The following is a 24,015-nucleotide window of genomic DNA, read 5'->3' as shown; positions in this document are numbered from 1 at the left end:
TTAGAGATCCAATACTTGAATTGCTCGAACTTTTGGTGTTCGAAGAAAGGCTACAATAAATCATGAAACGGTTCTTAATTCTAAGAAGAAGAAGAAGAAACTAGTCTTCCCGAGTGAAGATGTCACATGCAGTCTTCTGACCCGGTCCAGCACGCGGAGCATAGAAATATAATAGGAGAGCGCCTCCCGCGGCATAAGCCAATGGGAGATGACCTCTGGTTGCCACAGATCTACGTTCCGCACTCGCTAAACCTGTCATATGACGCTCGCTGCGGACTTCCGGTAGTGAATCTTAAAAAAGAAGTTGGAGGAAAATCTCGAGAAGTTTGTCCGCCGCTTCCCTTTCAAGTTCCGCAACAGACGCCACGCCGACGTACTGACGATACTGCGTGGAAAGTTGTTGTTTGGTTTTTTTGCGTGGGGGAACAAAGCTTGGAAGATGTCGACGACAGCTTTGTACAACGACCAAGGTGGAGGAGCGGAGGCTGCGGTGGAGGCTGGCCAGGAGAGCAGCGTCCCCGGGGCCGCCTTCGGGCTCTTCAGCGCCGACTTTAAAAAGTAAGGCAACTTTATTCGTTTTCTTTCATCCCTACTTTGGGTAGAGCCGAGGAGATGCGTATGCCACGTCGACGTGCTTTCGGCGGAGGCTAACTGTTGCAGCTAGCTCCAACTCAAGTGATGGCCAATGGCAGTCAGCTGCCAAAGTTGGGTCAAAGTGTCCCATTGCGCCTACCTCCGTTTACCGCGGGAAGCACGGTTCACCCCGACTTTCTGCTCAAAGCCGCGATACGCTGAGACCATATCAGAATGTTGAGCGATTTCAACTTTTTTTTTTTTTTTTTTAAACGTACTTTTCGAAATACTACTTCGGGGTTCCAGTGGATCACAAAACAAGTAAAAAGGTATGCAAATCTAAAAACAAAGCTTTCATTGATATTGACATGTCTTTAAAACGGTTTATTAAAGTTTGTTTTTGTTTTATTTATCTTGGGGGATTAATCATCGGTTATTGGAATTTGATTCCGCCGAATATCAGAATCGGCATCGGTCTTAAAATAATCCATAGGCACTATTTCTCCCCCCCCCTCACGTCAAGTCTAGCCTTGGCTCAATAAAGTTTGCAAAAGTGGACCGTGCCGAACGTTCCATATTTAAAGAGGCACACTTTGAGGCGTCATGTCAGCCAGTGTCCGCCAGAGGGCAGTGTTTTGTTTTTAGTCGTCCACCTCAGCGGAGCTTCTCGGGATTGTGTCCGACTGCAGTTGCGTGGCAGCGTGGAATGTCACACGGTTCTGCAAACAACTCACAAGAACACACGTTGACATTTTTGCAAACACTAAGACCAACGACGTGTGTTCGCCAGAGTTGAAACTCCAAGTATTTACTTTTCTCGTCAATAACTAGGACCTTAAGAAAAGGATCTTTGTTGTTTTTAGGATACCTGACATTCTAAAAGAGCATTTTGTTTTCAGATGCTTGAAATGCTAAGACAATTTTTGGACTCAGATTTTTAGGATGTTCTCCACCAATGTGGAATGATGGAGATGCAATCATTTTCCGTGCCTTCTGGCTATCAGACTTGAAAAGAAAGCCGAGAGAGACGTTTCGGAGATGTTTTTCCAGATAGAATAGAATAGAATAGATCTTTATTGTCATTGTCACACATGTACAACGAAATTTAAAAAGTGCCAACCGATCAGTGCATGAAATGAAAAATAAATAGAATAAAAAATACAAGCTAAAAACCCACAGAAGAACATACACAGACATGGCTAAAATGCTAAAACAAATGATTGTTGACTAGAGTGAGCCCAGTGAGATGTCTATGGAGACACAATGCATCAATTCAGGAGGCAAAGTCGAGGAGGTCACGTGGCCGTTGGCAGTACGTTCTTCTCGTTGTTCGGGTTTGCCAAACAGACTGTGAGGTGTCTGGGCAAAGAAGTAGCGGAGCCTCCAGAGCAGACAAGACATAGCGGCGGCCGATTTTTCCCCGCTAGACCTGCGGCAGAAGAAGGACACGGTGCGAGCGGCTCTTGTGATTTGTTTTGCCGAGCTTCTCGCCATGGACGCGCGTTTGTTGAGCTTCCGCTCGGAGGCGGCCGTGGCCGTCAGGTCGGCCGCCGTGTCGGCCGAGCACCTGCAGCTCTCCTTGAAGGCCCATCTGAGCCAGGAAGAACGCACCCTGACGCTCTCCGCCAACAAGTCGCCCGCTGACAGGTACGACGGGCCGCCCCCGAGGACGTCCCGAGGTGTCTAGTCTGGACTTCTCAAGCATTTACGAAGCCGCTTCATTGATTTCAGCCCAAATGGCCACTTTCTATTTGCGCTTTGTGTGCGCCGATTGCAAATGTGCCGTTGGTGAAAAGTGCGACGGTGGCGTTTGTGCAGTCAGCCAATCATGTTGAGCACAACACGCCTCTGTGTTGTGGCTCACAATGCTGCCCCGGTCTTAGCGTTAGCGCAGGAATGAGTGAGTGATGAATGCCACCTACTTTTGTTTTTTCTTTCCCACGTCGGCCCTTGCACACGTCATCTTGTGTCATCTTGTTTTCAGGAACGAAGACCTCAAAGAAATGCTGGAGAGCAACAAGGAGTCGCAAAAACTGGAGGCCATGAAGCGGGTCGTCGGGGTGAGTTGCGACGTGGATTACGTGCGCGGCCCGCAAAAATGCCGTCCCACCTACCAACGTTCAACTTCTCGGGAAGCTCAGCAGACGCTCCGTTTTCTCCGCAGCTGATCGCCAAAGGAAAAAACGCCTCGGAGCTGTTTCCCGCCGTGGTGAAGAACGTGGCCAGTAAGAACATCGAGGTACAGCCGCCGCCGTTGCCGCCGCCGCCGCCGCGTCCCTTTCCCACCTCGTCAGCTCGGAACGCGGGAAGGGCTTCGGTTTCCGAGTGCTTTCTTCTTTTCGTTACTCAGCTGAAGAAGCTGGTGTACGTGTACTTGGTGAGATACGCCGAGGAGCAGCAGGACCTGGCCTTGCTCTCCATCAGCACCTTCCAGCGGGCCCTCAAGGTCTTTTGTCTCTTTACTCATCAGCATGTGGCATGTTTTTCCACTCAGTATGTGTCAAATTGTGCAACAGGACCCAAACCAGCTGATTCGAGCCAGCGCGCTGAGGGTCCTGTCCAGCATCCGCGTCTCCATCATCGTCCCCATCGTGATGCTGGCCATCAAGGAGGCGGCGGCCGACCTGTCGCCTTACGTCAGGAAGACTTCTGCCCACGCCATCCAGAAGCTTTACAGGTACCCGCCCACGCCGCCAAGATATTCTCGTCTTTTCCTTTCTCATCTTTTCCACTCCTCAGCCTGGATCCCGAGCAGAAGGAGCACCTGATCCAAGTGATCGAGAAGCTCCTGAAGGACAAGAGCACGGTGAGTGCGGGCCACCGGAGGGCGCCACAGTCAAGCTTTTTGCCCCCCCCCCCCCATCCTTGTTTGTCTTTGTTAGCGGCCGCTTAAGTCAACACGTCGTCTGTCGTCTTGGAGCCTTACACTGGTGTCAAATTTCAAAAATCCAAATGTTTCTCGTCGGACGTCTGATTGAACGACGGCCCACGCACAGCGCGGCGCCGTTACGTATTCCCAGCATACCATCCCAACAAATAAAGCGGCTTAGGCCAAGCGCTGGCGTGGGACGGCCAGCCGGAGAGCAGATGCGGAGCATATTTAGCTGCGGCCCGCTAACGAAGACAGATGACTTCTCTGCGCGCACGTGAGGCGGGGTGGGAGGGTGGGCGCTGCTGATTGATGGCCAAACCCCCCGATGAATATTTAATAAACGTCACAAGTGCCTTTGTCGAGCGACTTTGTCACTTTGTTTGTCGAAACGCAACATGCAGCGTGAATCGCACGAGAGCTGAAAGTTGTCGTCGTACTTTCCAAGGGACCTCGGCAGACTCGGCGGAACACGCTTTCCGAGTCGCTGTTGCCGTCTGACATTTGCCTGCTTGCTTGTTGAAATGGCGGGGCGGGGAGGGGCGGGGAGGGGCAGGGTCGTTTCCCAGACAAAATGGGACGTCGTGATGACGGCGGAGTTTGCGCAGCTGTTTTAATGTGATGGATCTATTATGTCGCCATTACAAGATAAATGATGGATCCGTCCTACGCCGGCAAATTGAAAGCAAAGGATGGGAGGGGGGGAGTGATTAGGAGCTACTGTAGGTGGGACAAACATTCATTTAAGGAGGAGGGAAGGATCGTCCGACCCCGCCACGCACCATCCATCAAAAAAAAAAAAAGTCTGCAGTGTTGTTTGACGTGATGACGCAGCCCTGCCCGCCTTCCCGTCAGCCTAATTAGAATTCTTTGCAAAACACATTCAAGGAAACAATTATTAATAAAAAAAAAATCATCCTCTTAGCTTAGCTGTAGCTAATCTTTTTGGAATTGTTTTTCTGGTCGCCCTTCAAACTCAAACCGAGTAAAAAACAAAAGACTTGTTTTGCTTCTCGGGGAATTGCACCTGAAATTGCTTTGATTTGTGGCAAAGCCGGCCGCAATTGATGCTTTACTTCTCGCACTGGTGAAAATGACTCCATTGAAACTTTTAAGGGCTGCCATTTTTTTCCTCTCATAATGAAATGTACATTTCTTCGTTGGGTGGTGGCCGAGCAGCTGGTGGCGGGCAGCGTGGTGATGGCCTTCGAGGAGGTGTGCCCGGATCGCATCGACCTGATCCACAAGAACTACCGCAAGCTGTGCAACCTGCTGGTGGACGTGGAGGAGTGGGGCCAGGTGGTCATCATCTCCATGCTGACGCGCTACGCCCGCACGCAGTTCGCCAGCCCCTGGCGGGAGGTGGGCCAGCCAGCCAGCGCCGGCCGTTTTGACCTCCCGCATCGGCGCTCGCGTTGCTTTGAATGACTCGCCGTCGCCCCCAGGGGGCCGTGTTTGTGGAAAACGACGACAAGACCTTCTACGACTCGGAGCCGGAAGGGAAAAAAGAGGAAGCGGAGGCGAAAGCTTACGCGATGGACCCGGACCACCGGCTGCTGCTCCGCAACACCAAGCCGCTGCTGCAGAGTCGGAACACGGCGGTGAGTTGGCGCCCGCTCCATGCGTGTTGGAAAAGGGAAACGGCAAAGGCAGATATTGTTTTGTTTCCAATGGACGTTTGCTAGCTTGAAAATGGCGCTGCCTCCGAGTCCCCGCCGCTTGTCAGCGCTGATGTATTTCTGCCTGCCATTTTGTGGAAACGCCAAAAGGCGTAGACGGGCTGCTCGCTGTCACAAGATGGCCGCACCCGCCGAGCGCTTCTCCATCACGCGGCGGCGGCGCAAGCTCAAGGTCTCCTCGCCGCTTCCCAATCATTAAAAATGGGACACGCGCGGCAGTTTTTTTCTTTTTCCTTCCCCGACAGTGACAAAACCGCAGCGCCGTTCTCCATCTTCATTGACGCCTTTCCGCACACGTGTCGCGTCTGGAAAAACGAGTCCTTTGCTCAACATCACATCTTCAAACATTGCAAACTTGCGCTTGTCGGGAAAGTGCAGCATCGCTCGTTTCTTTTATTTTTCAATTTTTTCTTAGGAAGCTGCACCTCTAGTTTTTTTTTTTTTGCAACAAACAAACATGAGTTGCGCAAATGTGCTTGAAGGTGGTGATGGCGGTGGCGCAGCTTTACTGGCACCTGGCGCCCAAACAGGAAGTCAGCGTGGTGACCAAGTCGCTGGTGCGCCTGCTGAGGAGCCACAGGTAAGACTTTGAGCCTCACCCCCCCCACACACACACGGCCAACCGCCATCTGTCGTGTGCCGCAGGGAGGTCCAGTATGTGGTTCTCCAGAACATCGCCACCATGTCCATTCAGAGGAAGGCGAGTGCCGCTCAAACGCCAGCCAGCCAGCCAGCCAGCCAGCCGGCCAGCCGCCTTGCTGCTTTTAATTTCCGATTTTTGTTTTCAATCCACCCAGGGGATGTTTGAGCCCTTCATGAAGAGCTTCTACGTCCGCTCCACTGACAACACGCACATCAAAACACTCAAGGTGTGAGCAACATCGCTAACGCTAAATGGCTTTATTAAAAAAATGATAAGAATAAATTCACGTCCTTTTTGTTTTGTTTGCAGTTGGAGATCCTGACCAACCTGGCGAACGAGGCTAACATCTCCACCATCCTGAGAGAGTTTCAGGTTTGCTTTCTTTTCCGCACGCGGGAGCGACCGAGGCCGGCCTTGACTTTGCTCGTCCGGCAGACGTACGTGAAGAGTCAGGACAAAGCCTTTGCGGCGGCCACCATCCAGGCCATCGGGAGGTGCGCCACCAACATCAGCGAGGTGACCGACACCTGCCTCAACGGGCTGGTGCTGCTGCTGTCCAACAGGGATGGTACGGCTGAGCTGCACCTGATAAGAAGAATAAAAGGCCACCTCCAAATTTTCTACCCGTGTTGTCATCTTGCGTGCGCAGAGGGCGTGGTGGCCGAGAGCGTGGTGGTCATCCGGAAGTTGCTGCTGACCCAGCCCGCCCAGCACGGCGACATCATCAAGCACATGGCCAAGCTCTTTGACAAAATCACCGTAAGATCCCCGCCGATATTATCCCAGGCATCGAGCCGACCGAGCGAGCCTCCCGTTGGGCTCCCGCAGGTGCCCATGGCTCGCGCCAGCATCCTGTGGCTCATGGGCGAGTACTGCGAGCGCGTGCCCAAGATCGCGCCCGACGTGCTGCGCAAGATTGCAAAGAGCTTCACGGCGGAGGAGGACATCGTCAAGCTGCAGGCCGTCAACCTGGCGGCCAAGCTCTACCTCACCAACTCCAAGCAGGTGCGAGGACTCCCCCGATCCCATGACGAGTTCATTTTTGAACCTTTTTTTTTTTTTTTTTTAAACTACCGTCTGGTCCAGACCAAGCTGCTGACCCAGTACATCCTCAACCTGGGCAAGTACGACCAGAACTACGACATCCGGGATCGCACTCGCTTCATACGGCAGCTGATCGTGCCCGGCGACAAGAGCGGCGCCCTCAACAAGTACGCTCGTCGCATCCTTCTGGCCCCCAAGCCCGCCCCCGTGCTTCAGTCGGCCTTCAAAGGTACTCGGCGCCGACGGATCTGCGCCAAGAGTGCAAATTGCAACAATCTCCGCCGCCTTGCAGATCGAGATCGTTTCCAACTGGGCACGCTGTCGCACAGTCTCAACAGCAAAGCCGCCGGATACCAGGAGCTGTCGGACTGGCCGGCGGTGGCGCCCGACCAGTCCGTCAGAAACGTGGAGGTCCTTGAGCCGGTAAGTCACGCAAACAAAAGTGACCAGGAGTCGCGCCTTGTAAGGTGATGCGTCGAATCCTCACGAGGCTCAAACCTTCAGGTGAACGAGTGGGCGCCGCCCGTCGGGAAGGCCAAGCCTCCCAAATCCGACGACAAGTTCTACTCGGACGAGGACGAACAGGACGAAGCGTCGGAGAGCAGCAGCGACGACAGCGGCAGCAGCGGCAGCAGCGGCAGCAGTGAAGGTTGGCAACTGGTGGAGCAAATATTCCAGTCGTCCAATACAGATTGAGGCAATCTTCCGCTCCGGTCCGTGCGCGCAGCGTCCGAGTCGGCGAGCGACAAAGAGGACGAGAGCAGCGACGAGTCCGATAAGAGCTCCGCCGACTCTGGGAAAAGTTCCGGCGAATCGGAAAAGAGCTCTGACGGCTCGGAGAGGAGGAAGAAGTCCGCCGCCAAAAAGAAGACGGGCAAAGCTCAGGTGGAGAAATGCCACGCAGCTGACAGGTACTCCAAAAGCCCAAACGGCTTTTCAAATTTGCCCTGCGCTCCATTTTCGCCGTTTGCCGGCGCCATCGATAGCGCCGCTGGCCTCCCCCGAGCTCCACCAGTGTAACAAACGCGGCATAACGCCCTCATTACGGGCTCAGTCGTTCCGGGCCCGGCCTAATCGGGCCCGCCGTGATGAATGTGACTTTTTCCCCGTTGGCCGCCAATGAAATGCGTAGGCCAAATGAATAGTGGCTTCTCGTCACGGCTCACGTTCGAGAGCCGGCCGGCCAGCGTCACAATTCCCCTCATTAATTTAACGGCCCAAAGTCGCGGGTGGAGTCAGTAAACACTCATTATGGGGACAAATTGAAGAGACTGCCGGCCGGCCCGCCAGCCCGCCAACCGGCCAACCAACCAGCAGACGAGCTGGGAGAAATGTTCAATTAGCTTAGCAAAGGCGTCCATCTCTTTGCTCTCGTCCGGGAATTCCCCCGAAAGCCCTCGCCACTTTGACGCTCGTCTCTCACACCTTTCAGCGACTCCGAGCAAAGTGGCGAGCAAACCAGCGGCTCATCCACCCGAAGTTCCTCCTCGGAGTCCGGCTCGGACTCTGACGAGCTTTCTGCCGCGAAGCAGCAGATGAACGAGGTGGAGTCCAAAGCCAAGGTAACGTGGGGGGAATTTCCAATCTGTCTTTTTTTTTGTTTGAAAACACGTCGTCTTGGTGTTGCAGGTGCAAAAGACAGCTGAGAAGGAAGTGTCCTTGCTGGATCTCCATGACTGTGAGTTTGTCGTGTCAACCGACTGTGTGTGTGTAGATCTTCTTTCACGCTGTTCCTGTTCCGTACTGGGACGTAAAAAGTGAGCTCGTACGCTAGCAAAGGAGCCTAAAACATGCCGTCTTGGTGTGCTCTCTCTCGCTTGTCAGTTTTCCCGGCGCCCGCAAACACCAGCGAGTCTTCGGGGCTCTCCTCCAATTTGCTGGCTGACCTGGAAGGACTTTCGCTCTCTGCCGTCTCCTCCTCCTCCACCACCACGCCGGTGAGCAAGTGTGTGTGTGTGTGTGTGTGTGTGTGTGTGTGTGTTGTTGGCACATGATAAGAAGTGTCAGGCAACAGCCCCTCCATCAAGGCGTGCATTGTTGACCTTTTGCAGCGGCGGCTTCTATTTATGGCCCGTCGTGTCTGTCCCGCCCCCTTGAACTCTATTTGGCTGGGCGGGCCTTGCGGCTCTCCGTTGGCGTTCTCCCGCGTGTCCTCCTTGTGTACATCTGACGCTCGCCCTTTCCCTCGTGTGTACTTTGTGTTTTATTCCTAAGAGGGAGGAAAAGGTCCAGATCGCCCCCCCACCCCCACCCCTTCCCCTGTCATCATTTTCTTTTTTTTTTTTTAATTTACACTCAATAAATCTGTAGTGCGACTAAATGAATGAACCCGGCATTGGCAAAGACAAAGTTTATATCCACTGATTTTATTTCCACAGGCGACTCCACTGCGCCGATAGAAATGCAGATGGACAATTCCATGCATACGTAACCACACGATGTGCGCGGCGGCTAGATGCGCTCACCTTTTTGTCCTCCGTGTCATTTCTATTTTGCCCATGGGTCTGAGCTGAGCTGAGCGCTCGCTCGGGCCCGCTCCCAGAATGACCGCGTGCTTAGCAAATGCATTTAGATGAACCCCACTCAGCGTCTTTGCCCTCTCTCGTATGGGCCCGCTCGCCTCTAATAACATTTGGACGTAGGCGCCGCCGACCTCTTCCAGCGCCGATTCTGATCCGAGGGGGGTTGAACTGTCAGTGGCATTTGACCCCATCACGCGCAGAAGAGGGCCATTGTAATTTGTTCATTTGCAAACCTCTCGGCGCCAGATTGGAAAAAAAAAAAGCGGCGGGCCGGCCGGCTTTGAGGAACGTTTCCGTCTTCCCTCATAAGCTTTGTTTACGGACTCGACGAAGGGCGGCCTGTAAGCAGCGCTAGCGTGCGTCTCGCCAATTAACAGTGTAAATTGGCATCAAGGAAGTCAGCCGGCCGGCATGGAGACTCCAACTCGCACGAGTGAGCGGGCCACGCTCGGCTGTGACAAACTTTGATTTAATTCAATTTGCCACCAAGGTCTTTGCGCCTTCCCCCCATTAATTGTCATCTCCACACACCGGAGGGGACAATTAGGCCCCAAAGTTGCCACCGGAAGGCACTGCGACAAGCAATTTTTTTTCCCTCTCTCTCGCCCGCCCGCCTGCCTACCCCGAAAGCAGAAATGGATTTTCAATCTAAATCTCCTCCCCTGCATCCCTTTCTTGTAAATGGGCCGTCACACGCGCACGAGCGAGGCTCCGCCCGGCTCCCGTTAGCCCCTTTCGGATATGTCAGCGGGATTTTCAGGTCATTTGCCACCGAGGCATCGGAAGCGCATCGGAAGCGCATCCTCGCCGGCCGTCCCTCTGAAGGTGACTGGCGGCGTTGCCATCCATCACGCCGCCTTCCTTTAAGTTGACGCATAATAGAGCCTCTCAATCAACGTGTTCCCTCGTTGTCACCTCGCTGTCCGCCGAGTGAGGTGGTGATGGGGGGGGGGGGGAGCTGACAAGGGAGTCAAGGTTACATCCCTCTTGTTGTCTTTATTTACACTTGAGGTGTTATGGCCTGTGGAAGAGGACAAGCGCTCACGTCGTCGCACGTTAACTGCCCGCTGTGTCAAACGGGCGATGACGAGCACTCGCAAAGCTGCCGGGCCTCCCTCCTGCGAGGGGGGGGGGGGGACCTTGAGCCCGACGGCTAAATCTCCGGCCCGCCTTTATTGACACCACCGACGTGTCCCAAAGCGGCCCGATAAATTTGCCGGCAAATGTTTGTTTAGGCTTTCTTTACGACGTGTTGAGGAGATTGTTATTGGAGCGGCGTCAAGGACGTGAACTTTCCGATTGTCCTTTTAAAATAACACGAGGCGCCCGCCCCGTCAAAACGGGAGCTGCTAAAATAAGTCGGCCGTTTTGTTTTGATGTGGCAAATGAATGGCCCGCGATTAGTAAATAAATGAGTCAACAATCGGCATCAAAGGAAGTGGACTTTTTTGTCGTCAAAATCCCGAGCCCAGTGCTGGATAAAAGGGGGACGGAGGGAATATTCTCGTAGCTGCCAATAAAAGTGCTCTTAAAGTAATCAAGAGGCCGAGCAGAGAGCGTCGCACAAAGCATCACATCTCGCTCTTTTAATGCAATTTCCTGCCACTGAAAGGGTGAAAGCTTTTTTTTTTTTTTTTAAAGGAAAAGAAAGCCTCTCCGCGGGCCCTCGTCTTTCTAGTCATTCCAATTTGATTCAAGTCAACATCCATCCAGTCCATTTCTATCCGCCACTGAGGACATTTCTTAATTGGGAGCTTTTTCAGGCTCGAATCTGCCGCACTGCTTTTTTGTTTGTTTGTTTAGTTCGCATTTTGCCCCTTTCCAGGTGACGAGTCGGTCTTTTGTGCCGGTGCAAAGCTACGACTTGCTTCACCACATGAGCGGCAAGGGCCTGTCTGCAAAGTACCACTTCCCCCGCCGGCCGTGCTTGTACGGGTCCGGCACGGTGGCCGTGCAGGTCACGCTGAGCAACTGCTGCGAGCGCCCCCTGGAGGAGATCCACGTGGGAGAGCGCGGCCCCGCCGGCCTCCAGATTCACTCTTTCAACACCATCGGTGAGCGCATGCCTCGCAGACAAAATCGATTCGTGGCATTTCAAAAATGGATTTGAGTTACACACTTGCTCACGGAACAAATACAACTCGTAAGCCAAGGTACCGCCGTCGTGGTTTATAGAGTCGGTCAACGGGCAGATCCCCGCCAGTTCGCCCCGCGCTGGTTCTCTCGCCGAATTTCCAGATCGCGGCGCATGGATCATGGATGGAGGCGGGTGATCGGGATCGATGGCTTGACGCCGGCCGGCAGGAAGAAAAGGCGCCGTTCACGCAGACAAATCTTTACTTGCCGCTTGCGTGCTAATGGGGGAGCAAGGATTTGTAGCTTTTCATCTTATACAGCATTTTTGTCTGGATGGTATCCACGGTTGCGTGGCACCTCATCTCCTTGACACCGATGCATCACCAGCTTGTTGTCGTGGAAACGTGAAGGACAGCCTTTACACGCACGCCCGTGGCCTTGCCAGTACGGGCCGGACACGTCAGTTCCACTCTGCCGCGCTCCCACCCCCCCACCTGCTCCTCCTCTTCCTCGCCACCCTTGTCACTCACTGCTCACTCCCCCCCTTTCTGTCTTTCTTCCCCCCCACAGAGCGCTTGGATCCGGAGGCTTCCGTGACGGTCTCCATGGGCATCGACTTCAATGACTCCACGCAAGCGGCCAACTTCCAACTCTGGTAGGGAAAGAAAAAAACAAACAAAATCCTTTTGAGGAACAACATATCAGACAAAAACCCAATGTTCTCCTTACTTCTCAGCACCAAAGAGGAGCGCTTCGCTGTATTCATCCAGCCTGCCGTGGGCGAACTTCTGACACCCTGCGGCCTCTCTGAGACGGACTTCTGCAAAGAGCAAAGTGAGTCAAACTGGAACCAAAAACCTTCCAGTCCTTTTAAACGTTTGCGCTCTCAGGTCAACTCCGGGGCATGAACGAAACCTCGGCGACCGTCGCCGTGGCGACGAACGATATGTCCGGCCAAGGCGTCGCTAGGCGAGTTCTGTCGGTGGCCAACGTGGGCGCTGTGGCCTCCTCCGAGAGTCATCTCCACAGGTGAGCCAAAATAGGAGTCGTTCCCATGCGGCTGCGCTCAAATCGGGCACTTAGGCGTGCGTGCCTTTGCCGCCTTCTCGCTGCCCAAGAACCCGGTTGAAGTGAGTTGACGGGCTTCATTTGGACTAAAGACGTGCTTAGCCGCCATCTCGCTGGTGCCGCGGAACCATTCCCTCGGACGTAAGCGGTGCTTTGCCGCCACACCTCGAGAGATAATTGGACAGAGCGCCGCTTCCTCCCTCCGTCTGCCTCTCGTTCACTTCCTGCCTGCCTGCCTGCCTGCCCTGGCACGTCACGTGTGAGCGCTTCTTAAAGATTGCAGGTGGAGGAGGGCTGCGGCGGCTGCGGCGGCTGCGGCGGCGGCGGCGGCGACAAACACACAAGGAAAGTAGAAAATCAATGTCAACGTCGGTCGGATAGCCGCCGCTCCCGCGTCATCGATCAATCCACCTGTGAAGAGTCACAGAAGCAGTTCTGGTGTTGATCAGCAGGGCGCAGCACTGCTTCTCCCAAGCTGAGCCAAAGCCCCCTGCCTAATTGATTGCTGCCAGAGGGAGGGAGGGAGGGAGGAAGGATGGATGGCAATAAATCAAGCAGGAAAGCAAATGGAGAAAAGGCTCTTCTTGGTTGTGCCTAAACAAGCGGAATAAAAGAAATGCCTTCCATTTTTCAGTCCGTTTGAAGGCAAATGTGATGGAGTGCGAGCCGCCGCCCCCCCAAATCCGCCGGCGCTTTGCTTTGTTTAGAAAAACACAATTCAATTAGCGGCGAAGCCACTCTCGCCGCTCGCTCGCTCGCTCACTCTGCTCTGCCTTGCTGCCTGCATTTCAAACCAGACAAAATGAAAAGTTGGGTGTTCTTCACAATTGGCCGCAAAAAAAGAAAGAAATGGCCAAGTTTGGAGGGCCGACACTTGTCATTGGGCCCGTCGGCCATCTGGCCCGGCCGTCCGCTCGTTTGAAGGACACCGTTTCCTGAGTGGCGCCGGCTTAAGTCCCGTAAGGTTGCCGTCCACCCCTGACCGGGCCGGTGTAAAGGTGAGGCCGGCCGGCTGACGGGGAGGCAGATGGCGTGGGGTGCGCGCTTCTGTCGAGTGAGGAGAAGGAGCGGCGGGTAATTGGAGAGCCCCGCCGATCGATGGCGATCCGCCCGCCCGGCTTTGCAATTAAGGCGCCGTTTAAGGCCCAAGCTGCGGCGAGTGCACGGGAATACCAATGAGCCGTTTAGCGCGCCGCTCGGCACCGCTCGAAAAGGGTGCCGGGTCGGCCGCCCTAACACGGCTACGCGCGCGCCGGGTGGCCCCGTTTTATTAGCGAGCGCAATTTGGACTGCTGCCATTCAAGTTGCTGCGTCTATCATTCAGTTGGAGAAATGTTCGTCCTGGCCACAATGGCGAAGAACAGCCTCCCTCCGTTTGGTGTTTGGTAGTAGCATTAAGCTACCACAGCGACATTTCAACAAAAGATATGCTTCGGTCGCACGCGGCTAGCAAAAGAGTCGACGTTCCTGCCTGCCTGCCTCCGTCTGCAGTTGAGCAAATAAAGTGGCCGCTATATCCGCTTGAAACTCCGTCTCCAGAAGGCCGCAATCAAAGCGGCCTCGGGCTGCTGTTAACAGGCCCGGCAAATGGAACATTTATTTCCCAAATCCATTAGCGGGGGAGGGAGGGGGTTCCGTGGAAGGAGCGCGGCAGCAAGTGCTTCTCAGGCCTGAAGAGGCGTCGAGACAAGTGGCTAATATTTTAATTAAGGCTGAGGCGGATGATAAACTCCCTCTGCTCTGTTTAGACGCTCCCTGGAGAGCGCCGCAGACACTTTGGGAGCCGGCCACGCTTGCTTTGTGTACGCTGACCCCCCCGCCCCTCCCTCTCGTGCTAATTGGCGGACGCCTACTGCTTTGGGGGGGGGCTTGTCGTGCTAAATGGAGGCAGATGGCAGGGACGGGCGGGGGCAGCGGGAAGGCTGGGGGTTCACAGCGGGTCGCAGCCTTCTTGTTAGAGCCCTCAATGGCGGGGAGCATGTGCGCCGGGAGCATTTCCATGGAAATTGCGAGCTGGGAATTCCCCCAGTGGGACGGGCCCCCCACCCACTCAATAGACGGCCACAGTCCATAAAATGAGTTTTTAACTTGCCTTTGAGTGGCGGCTGGGGCGGCCGGGCCGGGCCGGGCCGGGCCAGGCCGGGCTGCACCGTCAGCTGTCTGTCACTCCACGGCAGAATAGACGCTCCTTATGCATTTTTAAAAAAAAAAAAGTGGGGGGGCAAGCGGGGTGCTACCAAATCCATCCACTTTTTCAGGAGTGGAAAATCCATTCCCAACAACTTTCTGTTTTCCTTGGGAGAAACCGAAATATTTCAGAAGCAGCCGACCGATCTCCATTCCTCTGCAATTTGCATCACCTGTTCTGATGTTGTTTCCTTGGTGCCCGGCGCAGGTTTGCGGCTCGCACGGTGAGCAGCGGGGTCCTGGTTCTGGTGCTTCTGGATTTGAAGGAGGAGCCGGGCGGCGGCGCCAAGTTGACCGTCAACACCGAGAAGAGCGTCATGGCGTCCATGTTGCTGCGAGACCTCAAACGGGCCCTCAGCCAGGCATAGAGCTCAGCTCAGCTCCAATTAATTTTTTCGTCTTTTACAAAAACATTTGCTAATGTTTAGTACCACACGTGAGCTTTGTCGGTGATTGCATTTCGTCCCCTTTCTTCCAATACAGGACACCGTTTCAAATGCTCAAATCTCTTTTGCCTTCTTCCCGAGCACATTTGAGTTTGGTCACGTTTGCCGCATTTCTTCTTTTCATATTGCACGAGGGCTCAAATGAAGCGCTTGACTCGGCGACAGGCGGCGGCTAACACCTGTTAGCTCGACCGTCAGTCACGCCGTCTCCACCCGCATCCATCACCTGCGCGCCACACACAGCTGTTTTTCTCGCGCCGACGCTTTCCGAGCCCATTCTGTTGTTTCTCTGCCGTGGAAAGCGCAGAAGGATGAAGGTTGAAAACATGTTCCCGGAGCGTTGCTAACCGAGGCTTTTAAAGTAATGCAAGCTAACAAAATAACTTTATCCAGTCCAGCACAAACATCGTTGGTGGAAACCCCAGACGGTATTTGGATGCACTTGTGTGTGCGCGCGCGTCTGAATGCTAATTGGCCTTTTCTAAATCCTCACTTGCAGGCCCACACAGTGACCTTCAATTAACCTACGCTCAGGCCGGTGTTTTTTTTCTTTTCTTTTTTTTTTTTAAGGTTGGTGTCCCGGTTGGGGAGTTAAACGCTCCTTTTGTCCCTGAGACGGGCTAAATGGAGAGTGAGGCGGAGGGATTTTGTGGATGGACTCCCCTTCGGGACAATTATCCGGCTAGTTAGCATGTGAAAAGGCCGCGCACATGTGGCCAAACACACGCAGGGGATTACGCCCTCGGAGCGTATCATCGCACGCTAATCCAGTGATAATCCTGTTAACAAACTGGCCCAGTCCATTAAGAGCTCCCCCGTCCATGCTTGAAACCACCCACGGTAACAAATCAATACCGGTCGTTGCTTTGAGTCCCAAAAGTCGTCCGGTTTGGCAAGAATAAAATTGCGAATAAAAATGTGAATCTTACAAAAGTACAATTCTGGTTTTTTTTGTACAAGATGCTTTTCAAGAGCAACAAAGAATGGGTCCAGAGCATTTTTTTTTTTTTTTTTTAAAAGTCCAACAAAATGCCTTTTTTGTTCTGTTTTTGGGAGCGGTGGCAGCCTGACAGGAGCATTTCCTTTGCCTGGTGGTGGTCTCGCGGCCAGGATGCAATCAACGTGCGTCCTATTAGGTCCGCTAATTGCTAATGCATACTAATTAGGCTGGCAGGAGGACGTGATGGAAGGCGCTGGCTAGAAATTGATTGACGCCACATATCGGCTCAGCGGGAGGAGCCACATGCTTTCAATGCAGTGGAGACTTGTTTATTGGCATAAATTCAGATTTTCTTTTCAAATGGTCTTACGCCTTTGACGCATTTCAAGTGAAACTTGATCCAAAACAAAAGAGAATACTGACTCTATTTAGCGCTCAAAGCTGTTTGATTGGTCGCCGCCCTCCATTCGGCAGATAAATAGCGCAGGCTAAACTTGGAGGCTAATATATGATTCTAAATTCATTCGGATGCCATCTTCTCCAGGGAATTTTTGCCCCCGAGGAAATACACATTTTGATGTGTGGCGCACACGCGTGTGTGTGTGGTCCGCCTGGACCTTGCGATGTCGTTTTTGATCAGCAGCCATGCCGTCAAGAGTGTGGAGGAAGGAGGGGGGCTGTCATGAGAAGGCAGCGGAATGCATTATTCATACGCTCACCTGGGGTGGGTGGGGGGGGAACACAAGACAGCCCCACAACACACACAATTACATACAGTATATCCACAATTCACTTACGGATGTACACAAATACAGATCATAAAGCTAAGGGGGAAAATAAAAGTAAAAAACCAACAACAAAGTGAGAAGTCATTATTGTTAAATTCCAAAAAAGACAAATACAGAAAATAAGTGAAGTGTGGAGAGCCTCTGACTCTGGCCCTTAAGAACACACAAATTTGTAAGTGTCTGCCCGGTGACCCGTTGGCGCATACGGATGTCCCCCTTGGCCGTTGATTTGTCGGATCCGCGGAAATGGCGGCGGCGGCGTGTAAACAAGCCGAGTGGCGAATGAAGGCGGGCGGCCGATGCCCGCCCGCCCGAGCGTGGCGGTGGTTCGGCGATTTATCAGCGAGCCTTCATAAAGCAGCGGCTGTGACGACTTTATTCCGCACCGCGGCACTCCAGTTTGAAAAAGCGCGGCAGTCAGATCACGCACGTCGACACCGCCCAAAGACGCGCCGCGCCGAGCGTCTCGCACAAGATGGCCGTAAAGCCAATAAGCGCTAACGACGGCGCCGTTTCACCCTCCATTACGCCAACACCTCGACAGCGCGGCTCATTTGCATCCCGGCCGCCATCTTTGCCTGCCGGCGCCAATTTATGGGGCGAAGGCGAGGAACAACGGCGGGTTTAGCCGCCTGCGATGTATGGCTCAAGGCTGAGAGACGTGTGTCTTTTTGCGAGTTAGCTGCTAGTCCTAGCTTCAGCTTTCAAATCGGCAACGAGCCGACGATCCGATGAATCGTTTCGTACCATATAATGGAGATATTGCACTCAAGCGAGATCCGATTGGATTTGTCCTCACAGGATCAGCGGGGCGGGGCGGGGCGGGGCGGCGGCCCTCGATGATGTCACCATTTTCCCGTCGTCTGATTGGTTTGTCAGAGCAAAACCATTGGCTAGCAAAAGACATCTCCGGTGAGTCTGCCGTAATTTATTGAGCCTTGTGATGTTTTTGTCGTCTTCTTAGATTATTATTGATTATGAACCTCTCCACATGTGTGTGTTGTATTCCGTTTTTTATCGACTTGACGGTTTGTGTAATTGGGTCGGCGCGACAGCGTTGTTCGGAAGAGGCGGCGTGCAGAGTGGCCGTGGCGAGTCAGAAAAAGAAAAAAACACCAAAAACAAACGCGGCGGTGGCGGCGAGGGGAAAAAACAACAAGCGTATTTTACGGGCGTAGTTAATGGGAATAAAGCAGGCAGGCGGGCGGATGAGTGCAGATGTGTTTGATCCAAATGGTCATTTTCCTATTTGTTGCCTCATTGAGCATGATGAACGACGGCCGTCAGCCGAGCGGCGTGATGAATGGCGGCACCTCGGCGCCATCGCACGCCCTATTGCTTCGCCTTCTTTATTACTCCCGCAACCTGCCAAGGAGGCGTTCCCCGCTCGCTCGCTCACGCCGGGGCCTTCGGGGTCGCGAGCGAGGCCAGCAATTCGGACCACTGGACAAAATTGAAATTTGGAAAATCAAACGAGCGGACAAAATAATACTCCATTTCTTCATGTATGATTTCAAATTCAGTACAATTACTTCAACAGGAAGGGGGGGGGGGGGAGGCAAAAGTAATGATTTGTTATTGAACTTATTTTGTGCATGACTTCAATTGTAATTTGGATTCAAATGATGTCACTAATACTTTTGTGTTTATCCATAAATATATTTTATTCAGCGTTAGGGTTCATTTGCAGTCTTTTATGAAATGTATTAGCTGTAGTTTAATTGTAATTAATTTACTTGATGAAATAAATGGGTTTTTTTTCGCTGACATTTTTGCATTTTATAGTTTTGAACATAATTCATATTTTGTAAGTTTATTTATAATTGATCAATGATGTAACAAAATAAATACGTACCAGATGGAAAAAAATAACCTGAAGATATTTGAAATGTATTTTGTCACAACATGAATTGCAAAGCAAGAGCGTTGGAGCTCAAGGTGGACGGACTCTGTTTGACTTCCTTTTTCCCAAGTTTGCCGAGTGCTGTCATGGTGACAAAGTGTGTGTGTGAGTGTGTCGACTCCGAGTGGACCTCAGGGAGCCAAACAGGCGTGTTGAGCGCCTCCAGTGAAACCTCTGGATCATCACAACATTCATCTTGTCAGGGACACACGGGGCCCCCACGGACCCCCGGCCCAGCCCCGCCCGTCAAAACAAACGTTTATCCAGCCACGAGACAGCACGGGCCGATCGAGCGAGCGAGCGGGCAGGCGGCCATTTCCGTTAGGCTTCGCTTTGATTTGAAGCCGTCAGAAAGTCAGAAAGAGGTCAGCACAAGGCTGAAACTGCAAGTCTCCCATTTTGCTTTCAAGTGGCCGTATTGGCTCAGTCACGTTGGCCAAAAAGTCATGGCTTGAAGTTCCGATTTTCCTTCTTGTCATTCATCACCCATTTCTGCTCTGCTCGGACGTGTCAGCCATTTGCTGCTCGCTGACCTGAAGTCTTGCCGCTTTGGCTGAAGGCTTCAGCTGCGCGTGCGAGCTGTTTACATCCCGACACGCTCGGCGACCACGCATGCACGCTTCCCTGTCTGCGATTACAAAGGTTGCGTGCGTGCGTGCGTGCGTGCGTGCGTGGGGACATAATGAAGCGGTGCGCCGCAGCGCGCCGAGAGGTAATTACCCGCCGGCCCCGGCGAGCGAGCGTGTGAGGCGGAGGAAGATGAATAGCGCAAAAGCAGTGACCCCCTCCAAAGTTTCATTTAGCCACCCGTCACCCCCTTCGCCTTCCCTCCCTCGCACGCACTGCCGGGAAGCTCGGAAGAGGTAATCATGGGCGGACACTTCTGCTGACGTGATGAATGCACGCATGTGTGTGCGCTCGCACATTTATCCGTTCACGTCGACGAGTGCGCCACCAACACACTTATTGAGACACACACAGATGAAGGAAGGGAGGGAGGGAGGATGGAAGGAAGGAAAGGATGTATGTGTGTGTGAGTTCTGCTTCCTTGCTAAGCGCTAATTGAGCCAGGGCCTTCCTGCACACATTTCGAGCTAATTTCACATTTGCTATTCAGGCGGTGGGCCGGCCGAGGAGGCGCGTGCCGTGGAACCCGTCTCAGCCCCTCCAAGCCACGCTCGCTCCCACATCAAGCCCCCCCAGCTGTTGTCTTTGAAAATCCAAAACGATTGGCTTCCTGAGTATTTGACGTGTTTTGTGAAGTACAGCAGTGTGGGGTGCTAGTTGTCTCTCATTGTTATTATTTTATGAAAGACCTCATTTGACTAGTTCCCAAGATCGGTGCGAGGGGCATTCCAATATCCCAAAGTCATTCCGTTGCCTCTAATCGCGACAATTAGCAGTGAATTATCACTGGACTCCGACAGACGTTCCTTGTAATTCTCTTTTATTTCCAACCTGCGCTAATCAGCGTCTCATTACAAACGCTGATTAAACCGCAAATTAGCCAGTGGCGGCACCTAGACGCCCCCCCCCCCCCCCCGCTCAATATCAATTAAGTCCAGCAGCCCGCGTGCACTTGGCAAAAGCTTGATCGTACCACTTATTAGTTTAGAAAAGTCGGAAAAGACCAACAATCAACAGCCAGCGCCTTGAGTGTTGCCCACGTGATTTTCCATCGCATGACTGCAAGTCGATAAGTTTCCATGCAAGCGATCTCGTGCGAAGCGTTAGTGCACGGGCTTTAAATCAGACGATGGGGCCATGCATTCGTGCAGTAGCCAGTTTAAAACTAGTGGAACGGTAAAAACATGAAGCCAACATACCGTGTCATTTTAATTGGCGGTCAAAAGACACGCGTTTACGAGTGGTGACGTCATTGCTAAACCAAGCAAATCATGAGTGAAAATGACCCGAATTAGTATTTGGAAGACTTTCATGTCGCATATATTGCTAATAACAATGCAAAGTCTTTTCTATGAGTCTCTTATGCGGCTTCCGCGTTGGTAATCGACTCTTTCCTGTGATCGATTGCGCTGCCATCGTCTTGTCACGCCTGCCTTCCGCTGCTCTACTCTGCTGTGCTTCTGTGCTGTGCTGTGCTGCTAACTTGCCTCCCCTCCAGCACGCCGCAAGCGACAGCTTGTCCTTCTACCTGCCGTCAGCACCCGCAGCCATGGCCGACCCAAGAACACGACAGATTAAGATCAAAACCGGCGTTTTGAAGCGGTAAGTTTGCCTCCCTATCCATCAGGGAACGTGACGATGACGCGGCTAGCAGGGTAGTTAGCTTAGCCGCCGCGCGATGACAGGCAAGCGGCCGGCCGGCCGGGCGGACACTGCGGCAAAGCAGGCGCTCGGTAACTGCGACCGACGGCTTTTCGCCCCTCCGGTGCTTTGGTAAGGCCCATTGGACACAGTAATATGTATTTACTAACTAACTAACGCGCAGCGCTGTTTGCCTTTACGATTGTGTTTGTGGCTTCTTGTCCGCATGTGCTATTTGTTTACGAGTTAGCTCCCGCGTGGCTAACGACGAGCTAGACCGACGCGCTGCATTCATCGTGACTCATACTTGACATTTGGAGAGCATTTTCAACGTCTGGTTTGCTTGCTTGCTTTTGTTCACAATGTGTTTTGGAACGCTCATTGTGGGACGCAGCCGTGTCACATTACTAATGGATCACTGCGGTGGAGTCGTCGATTCCAGAGAAGCCTCCCCTTTCCCTTCCTTATCAATGAAAGGATGTCAAATTTGTCACTTTGTTGGTTTCACAACCACAGAGAGATTAAAGCGAGACCGTTTTTTCCCCCCAAGCTTTTGTTTTTGTCCGCCCCTTTTCAAATGCTGAGATGTAGAATGTCTGCTCTGTCTCATCTCTTACCTATTCTGCCATGTCATAACTTTATTTGAGTCCTATTTTCGACACACTTCTGTGGGCTGCCTGGCCTTTAATAAAATGACAAGAGTAATTTGCCTTTGTCATTGCGCTCTTGGCCACACACCGCCTCAGAAATACAATGTGGCGGGATGTCGGGCCGGCTTTAATTCCCTTTTTTTTTTTGTCGTGATCCTATTTTCCAGCGAGCTGCCTTTTCCATTAGGCGGGAGGTGGCAGGTCTATTTAAAAGCCACCGCCACCGCCGGTGCTCTGACTCGGTGAGGAATAAGAAATTAACATTGGAGCTGGGAAAAAGCCGAGGTGCCGACATTTTGTTATTAGACTGTCTTTGGCTTTTATTGAAACGATGCACCCTTTTTTTGTTGTTGTTGTGTGTGTTCCAAACATGCGACAGCGCACACTCTGCATACATGGATGAGGCGTAATTGACGTCACTTCCTTCACTTCCTTGTGTTGCTCCCTGCGGTGTGCGCACCTCGGCCACCGGGGGGCAGTGTTATTCAGACATGCATACACTGAGACGTGGCAAATCAATTGTGTGCGCAGGCTGGCCAAAGAGGAGGCGTCCTACAAGGCGGAGGCCAAGGAGCAGGAGGAGAAGATTGAGCAGCTGAAAGCAGCGGAGGCCGACGTTTTCCTCATCAAGCAACACGTACGTTACATGTCTCGTGTGCTGTCTGTCACCAACAATGAGAACACGTTGAAGATTTTTTTTTCTTCAAATGCAGTCAATGGGTCAGTCTGCGTGTCGTATCGCTACCAACGTGAAACACGGCCAGTTAGCGTAAACGTTACGGCAACGCTAAACGGCTTACGGTAATCACTTCAGGTCCAATTCCCTCGACTTTTATTCCTCAGGCGGCGGCAGCCATGTTTACCGCTCGTGTTAAAATTCCAAGCGTGTTTTGTTTTTTTTGTTCATTCAGAGCGCGGCGGTCGGGTGGCGAGCGAGCGAGCGAGCGAGCGAGCGGCGGCACGCTTGGCTGGCGTTAATGGCGAGGCCAGATGGATGATAGTTGGAGATGATGCGTCTAAGGCAGGATGGATTAGAGCTTCTCTGTCTTCATGGAATCGATAGCCGGCCGAGCGTCATCTTTTATCCCGCCGTCGATGGGATCATTCCACGGCAGCCAGGGGGCGCCGTGTCTTTTCTTCGCACTTAGCTCTGCGTCGCATAGTCGCGCTAACGAAACCAAAACTCCAAAATGTTCACGCAGACTGTTGCAACGAAACTCGCCTAGCTTGATGCTAACGTTTGACGCGCGGCGCTATATTCAGGCTAAAGGCGGCTGCTGTTTTCCAGATGGCGAGCTTGCAGGAGACCATCATGATGATCCCGGACAGCCGACGTCGCATGACCCTCGCCCACGGCGACCTGCAGCAGTTGCTGGTCAGTTGTCCAACGTTGTCCAATTTCTCGTTAGCGTACGTCCACATTGTTGCTAAAAGAAGCCAACCGTGTGTCTTGTTTGTCGTCCTCTCAGGAAGCGGAGGAGGAGTTGTCGGAGTCAGAAGAATACCAAGAAGCCAAAAACATGTTGGACTCCATTAAGCTGGAGGTGTGAGGTCTTGCCGTGAGCTTGCGTCAAATATTCATTCCCCGCTTTTTTTCCTTGCCGTCTTGTTGTTCTGATGATGTTGCCACATAAATACGCTGCAGTGACTGCAACATATATACATGTCTTGTCTTGTCTTTTTGCTGCACTGCATCCCGTCCTGAACTATTGTCCTCTAATAGTCTTTTTTCTGAGATTTACATTTGGCGCTTGCTTCCAAACAACTTGACACGCACTTGCATATGACCGAAATCAGTGGAACCTGCACAGTTGCACTGTTTTGTCACACTTTGAATGGACATTGTGCTGCTCATTCTGGCCACTTGGGGGCAGTGTAAAGCAGAACTGGTCCAAAAAAAAGAAATAGGAGTTGATCTTCGCAGAGGAGAAAGACGCGATGTCTTTGAGTATACCCCTATCTGATTGACTTCATTGTTAATGAAATACTGATTTGAAAAATGCTTGGACTAAGACCACCGTTGAACAGAACTTTTTTCTTTCTTATCCCAGCTATTTCTCACCTCAATTTAACTGAAGATGATGACAATGCCTCAATCAAGGAGTAAGATACATGCAAGAAATTCCAATAAAATAATATACACAGTAAGAATATTGTGTATGTTTTAAAACGTATAAACAAAACATTTAGATACCTTTATTCAATATCAAAGCCTTAAAAGGGCATTTTTTTGTTTTTCTTTAATCTGAATAAAATTATCCTCTATGTAAAAATATAAATAGCAAAGGCTTTTCAAGCATTATTAAGAATGCTCTGTTATTTGTCCTCTATCTTTGGGGATATCATTTTTTGTGGGGAA

General features: G+C 52.3%; 2 protein-coding genes across 5 annotated transcripts; both read left to right on the top strand.

Moving 5' to 3' along the window:
- The first annotated feature begins 257 nt into the window (after positions 1-257).
- On the top strand, positions 258-15,166 carry ap3b1a (adaptor related protein complex 3 subunit beta 1a). 3 transcript variants are annotated; one of them, XM_037266103.1, is made up of 27 exons: positions 258-558; positions 2,558-2,633; positions 2,738-2,812; positions 2,924-3,019; positions 3,090-3,250; positions 3,313-3,379; positions 4,622-4,804; positions 4,888-5,043; positions 5,604-5,701; positions 5,767-5,821; positions 5,919-5,990; positions 6,074-6,136; positions 6,200-6,332; positions 6,414-6,523; positions 6,593-6,769; positions 6,851-7,037; positions 7,101-7,231; positions 7,313-7,457; positions 7,536-7,719; positions 8,241-8,370; positions 8,438-8,486; positions 8,633-8,745; positions 11,156-11,384; positions 11,977-12,061; positions 12,143-12,240; positions 12,297-12,435; positions 14,870-15,166. In XM_037266103.1, exons 1-27 carry the CDS (start codon positions 440-442, stop codon positions 15,027-15,029), a joined length of 3,291 nt encoding a protein of 1,096 aa, XP_037121998.1. In that variant the 5' UTR covers positions 258-439; the 3' UTR covers positions 15,030-15,166. The 3 variants fall into 3 exon arrangements, with proteins under 3 accessions (XP_037121998.1, XP_037121996.1, XP_037121997.1); XM_037266102.1 differs by lacking the exon at positions 258-558 and adding an exon at positions 1,914-2,220; XM_037266101.1 differs by lacking the exon at positions 258-558 and adding an exon at positions 1,910-2,220 and having other exon boundaries at positions 6,851-7,231.
- A 5,601-nt stretch (positions 15,167-20,767) lies between these two features.
- On the top strand, positions 20,768-23,804 carry tbca (tubulin cofactor a). 2 transcript variants are annotated; one of them, XM_037266037.1, is made up of 4 exons: positions 20,768-20,967; positions 22,188-22,293; positions 22,945-23,031; positions 23,126-23,804. In XM_037266037.1, the coding sequence occupies exons 1-4, from the start codon at positions 20,915-20,917 to the stop codon at positions 23,204-23,206; spliced, it is 327 nt and encodes a 108-aa protein (XP_037121932.1). In that variant the 5' UTR covers positions 20,768-20,914; the 3' UTR covers positions 23,207-23,804. The 2 variants fall into 2 exon arrangements, with proteins under 2 accessions (XP_037121932.1, XP_037121933.1); XM_037266038.1 differs by lacking the exon at positions 20,768-20,967 and adding an exon at positions 21,029-21,138.
- The last annotated feature ends 211 nt before the right edge of the window (positions 23,805-24,015 follow it).

Source organism: Syngnathus acus, chromosome 12, assembly GCF_901709675.1.
Source record: "Syngnathus acus chromosome 12, fSynAcu1.2, whole genome shotgun sequence".
Classification (NCBI taxonomy): domain Eukaryota; kingdom Metazoa; phylum Chordata; class Actinopteri; order Syngnathiformes; family Syngnathidae; genus Syngnathus; species Syngnathus acus.
This window is presented reverse-complemented; position numbering and strand designations above follow the sequence as displayed.

What these genes read in the sequence shown, in the direction of transcription:
- ap3b1a (XM_037266101.1), top strand. Translation starts at nt 2,066, where the DNA reads ATGGACGCGCGTTTGTTGAGCTTCCGCTCGGAGGCGGCCGTGGCCGTC. An exon ending in TGGCCAGTAAGAACATCGAG is followed by an intron (nt 2,813 to 2,923) that starts GTACAGCCGCCG and finishes TTCGTTACTCAG; the next exon opens with CTGAAGAAGCTGGTGTACGT. An exon ending in CAGCAGCGGCAGCAGTGAAG is followed by an intron (nt 7,458 to 7,535) that starts GTTGGCAACTGG and finishes CCGTGCGCGCAG; the next exon opens with CGTCCGAGTCGGCGAGCGAC.
- tbca (XM_037266038.1), top strand. Translation starts at nt 21,044, where the DNA reads ATGACAGGCAAGCGGCCGGCCGGCCGGGCGGACACTGCGGCAAAGCAG. An exon ending in TTCGCCCCTCCGGTGCTTTG is followed by an intron (nt 21,139 to 22,187) that starts GTAAGGCCCATT and finishes TTGTGTGCGCAG; the next exon opens with GCTGGCCAAAGAGGAGGCGT. An exon ending in TTTTCCTCATCAAGCAACAC is followed by an intron (nt 22,294 to 22,944) that starts GTACGTTACATG and finishes GCTGTTTTCCAG; the next exon opens with ATGGCGAGCTTGCAGGAGAC.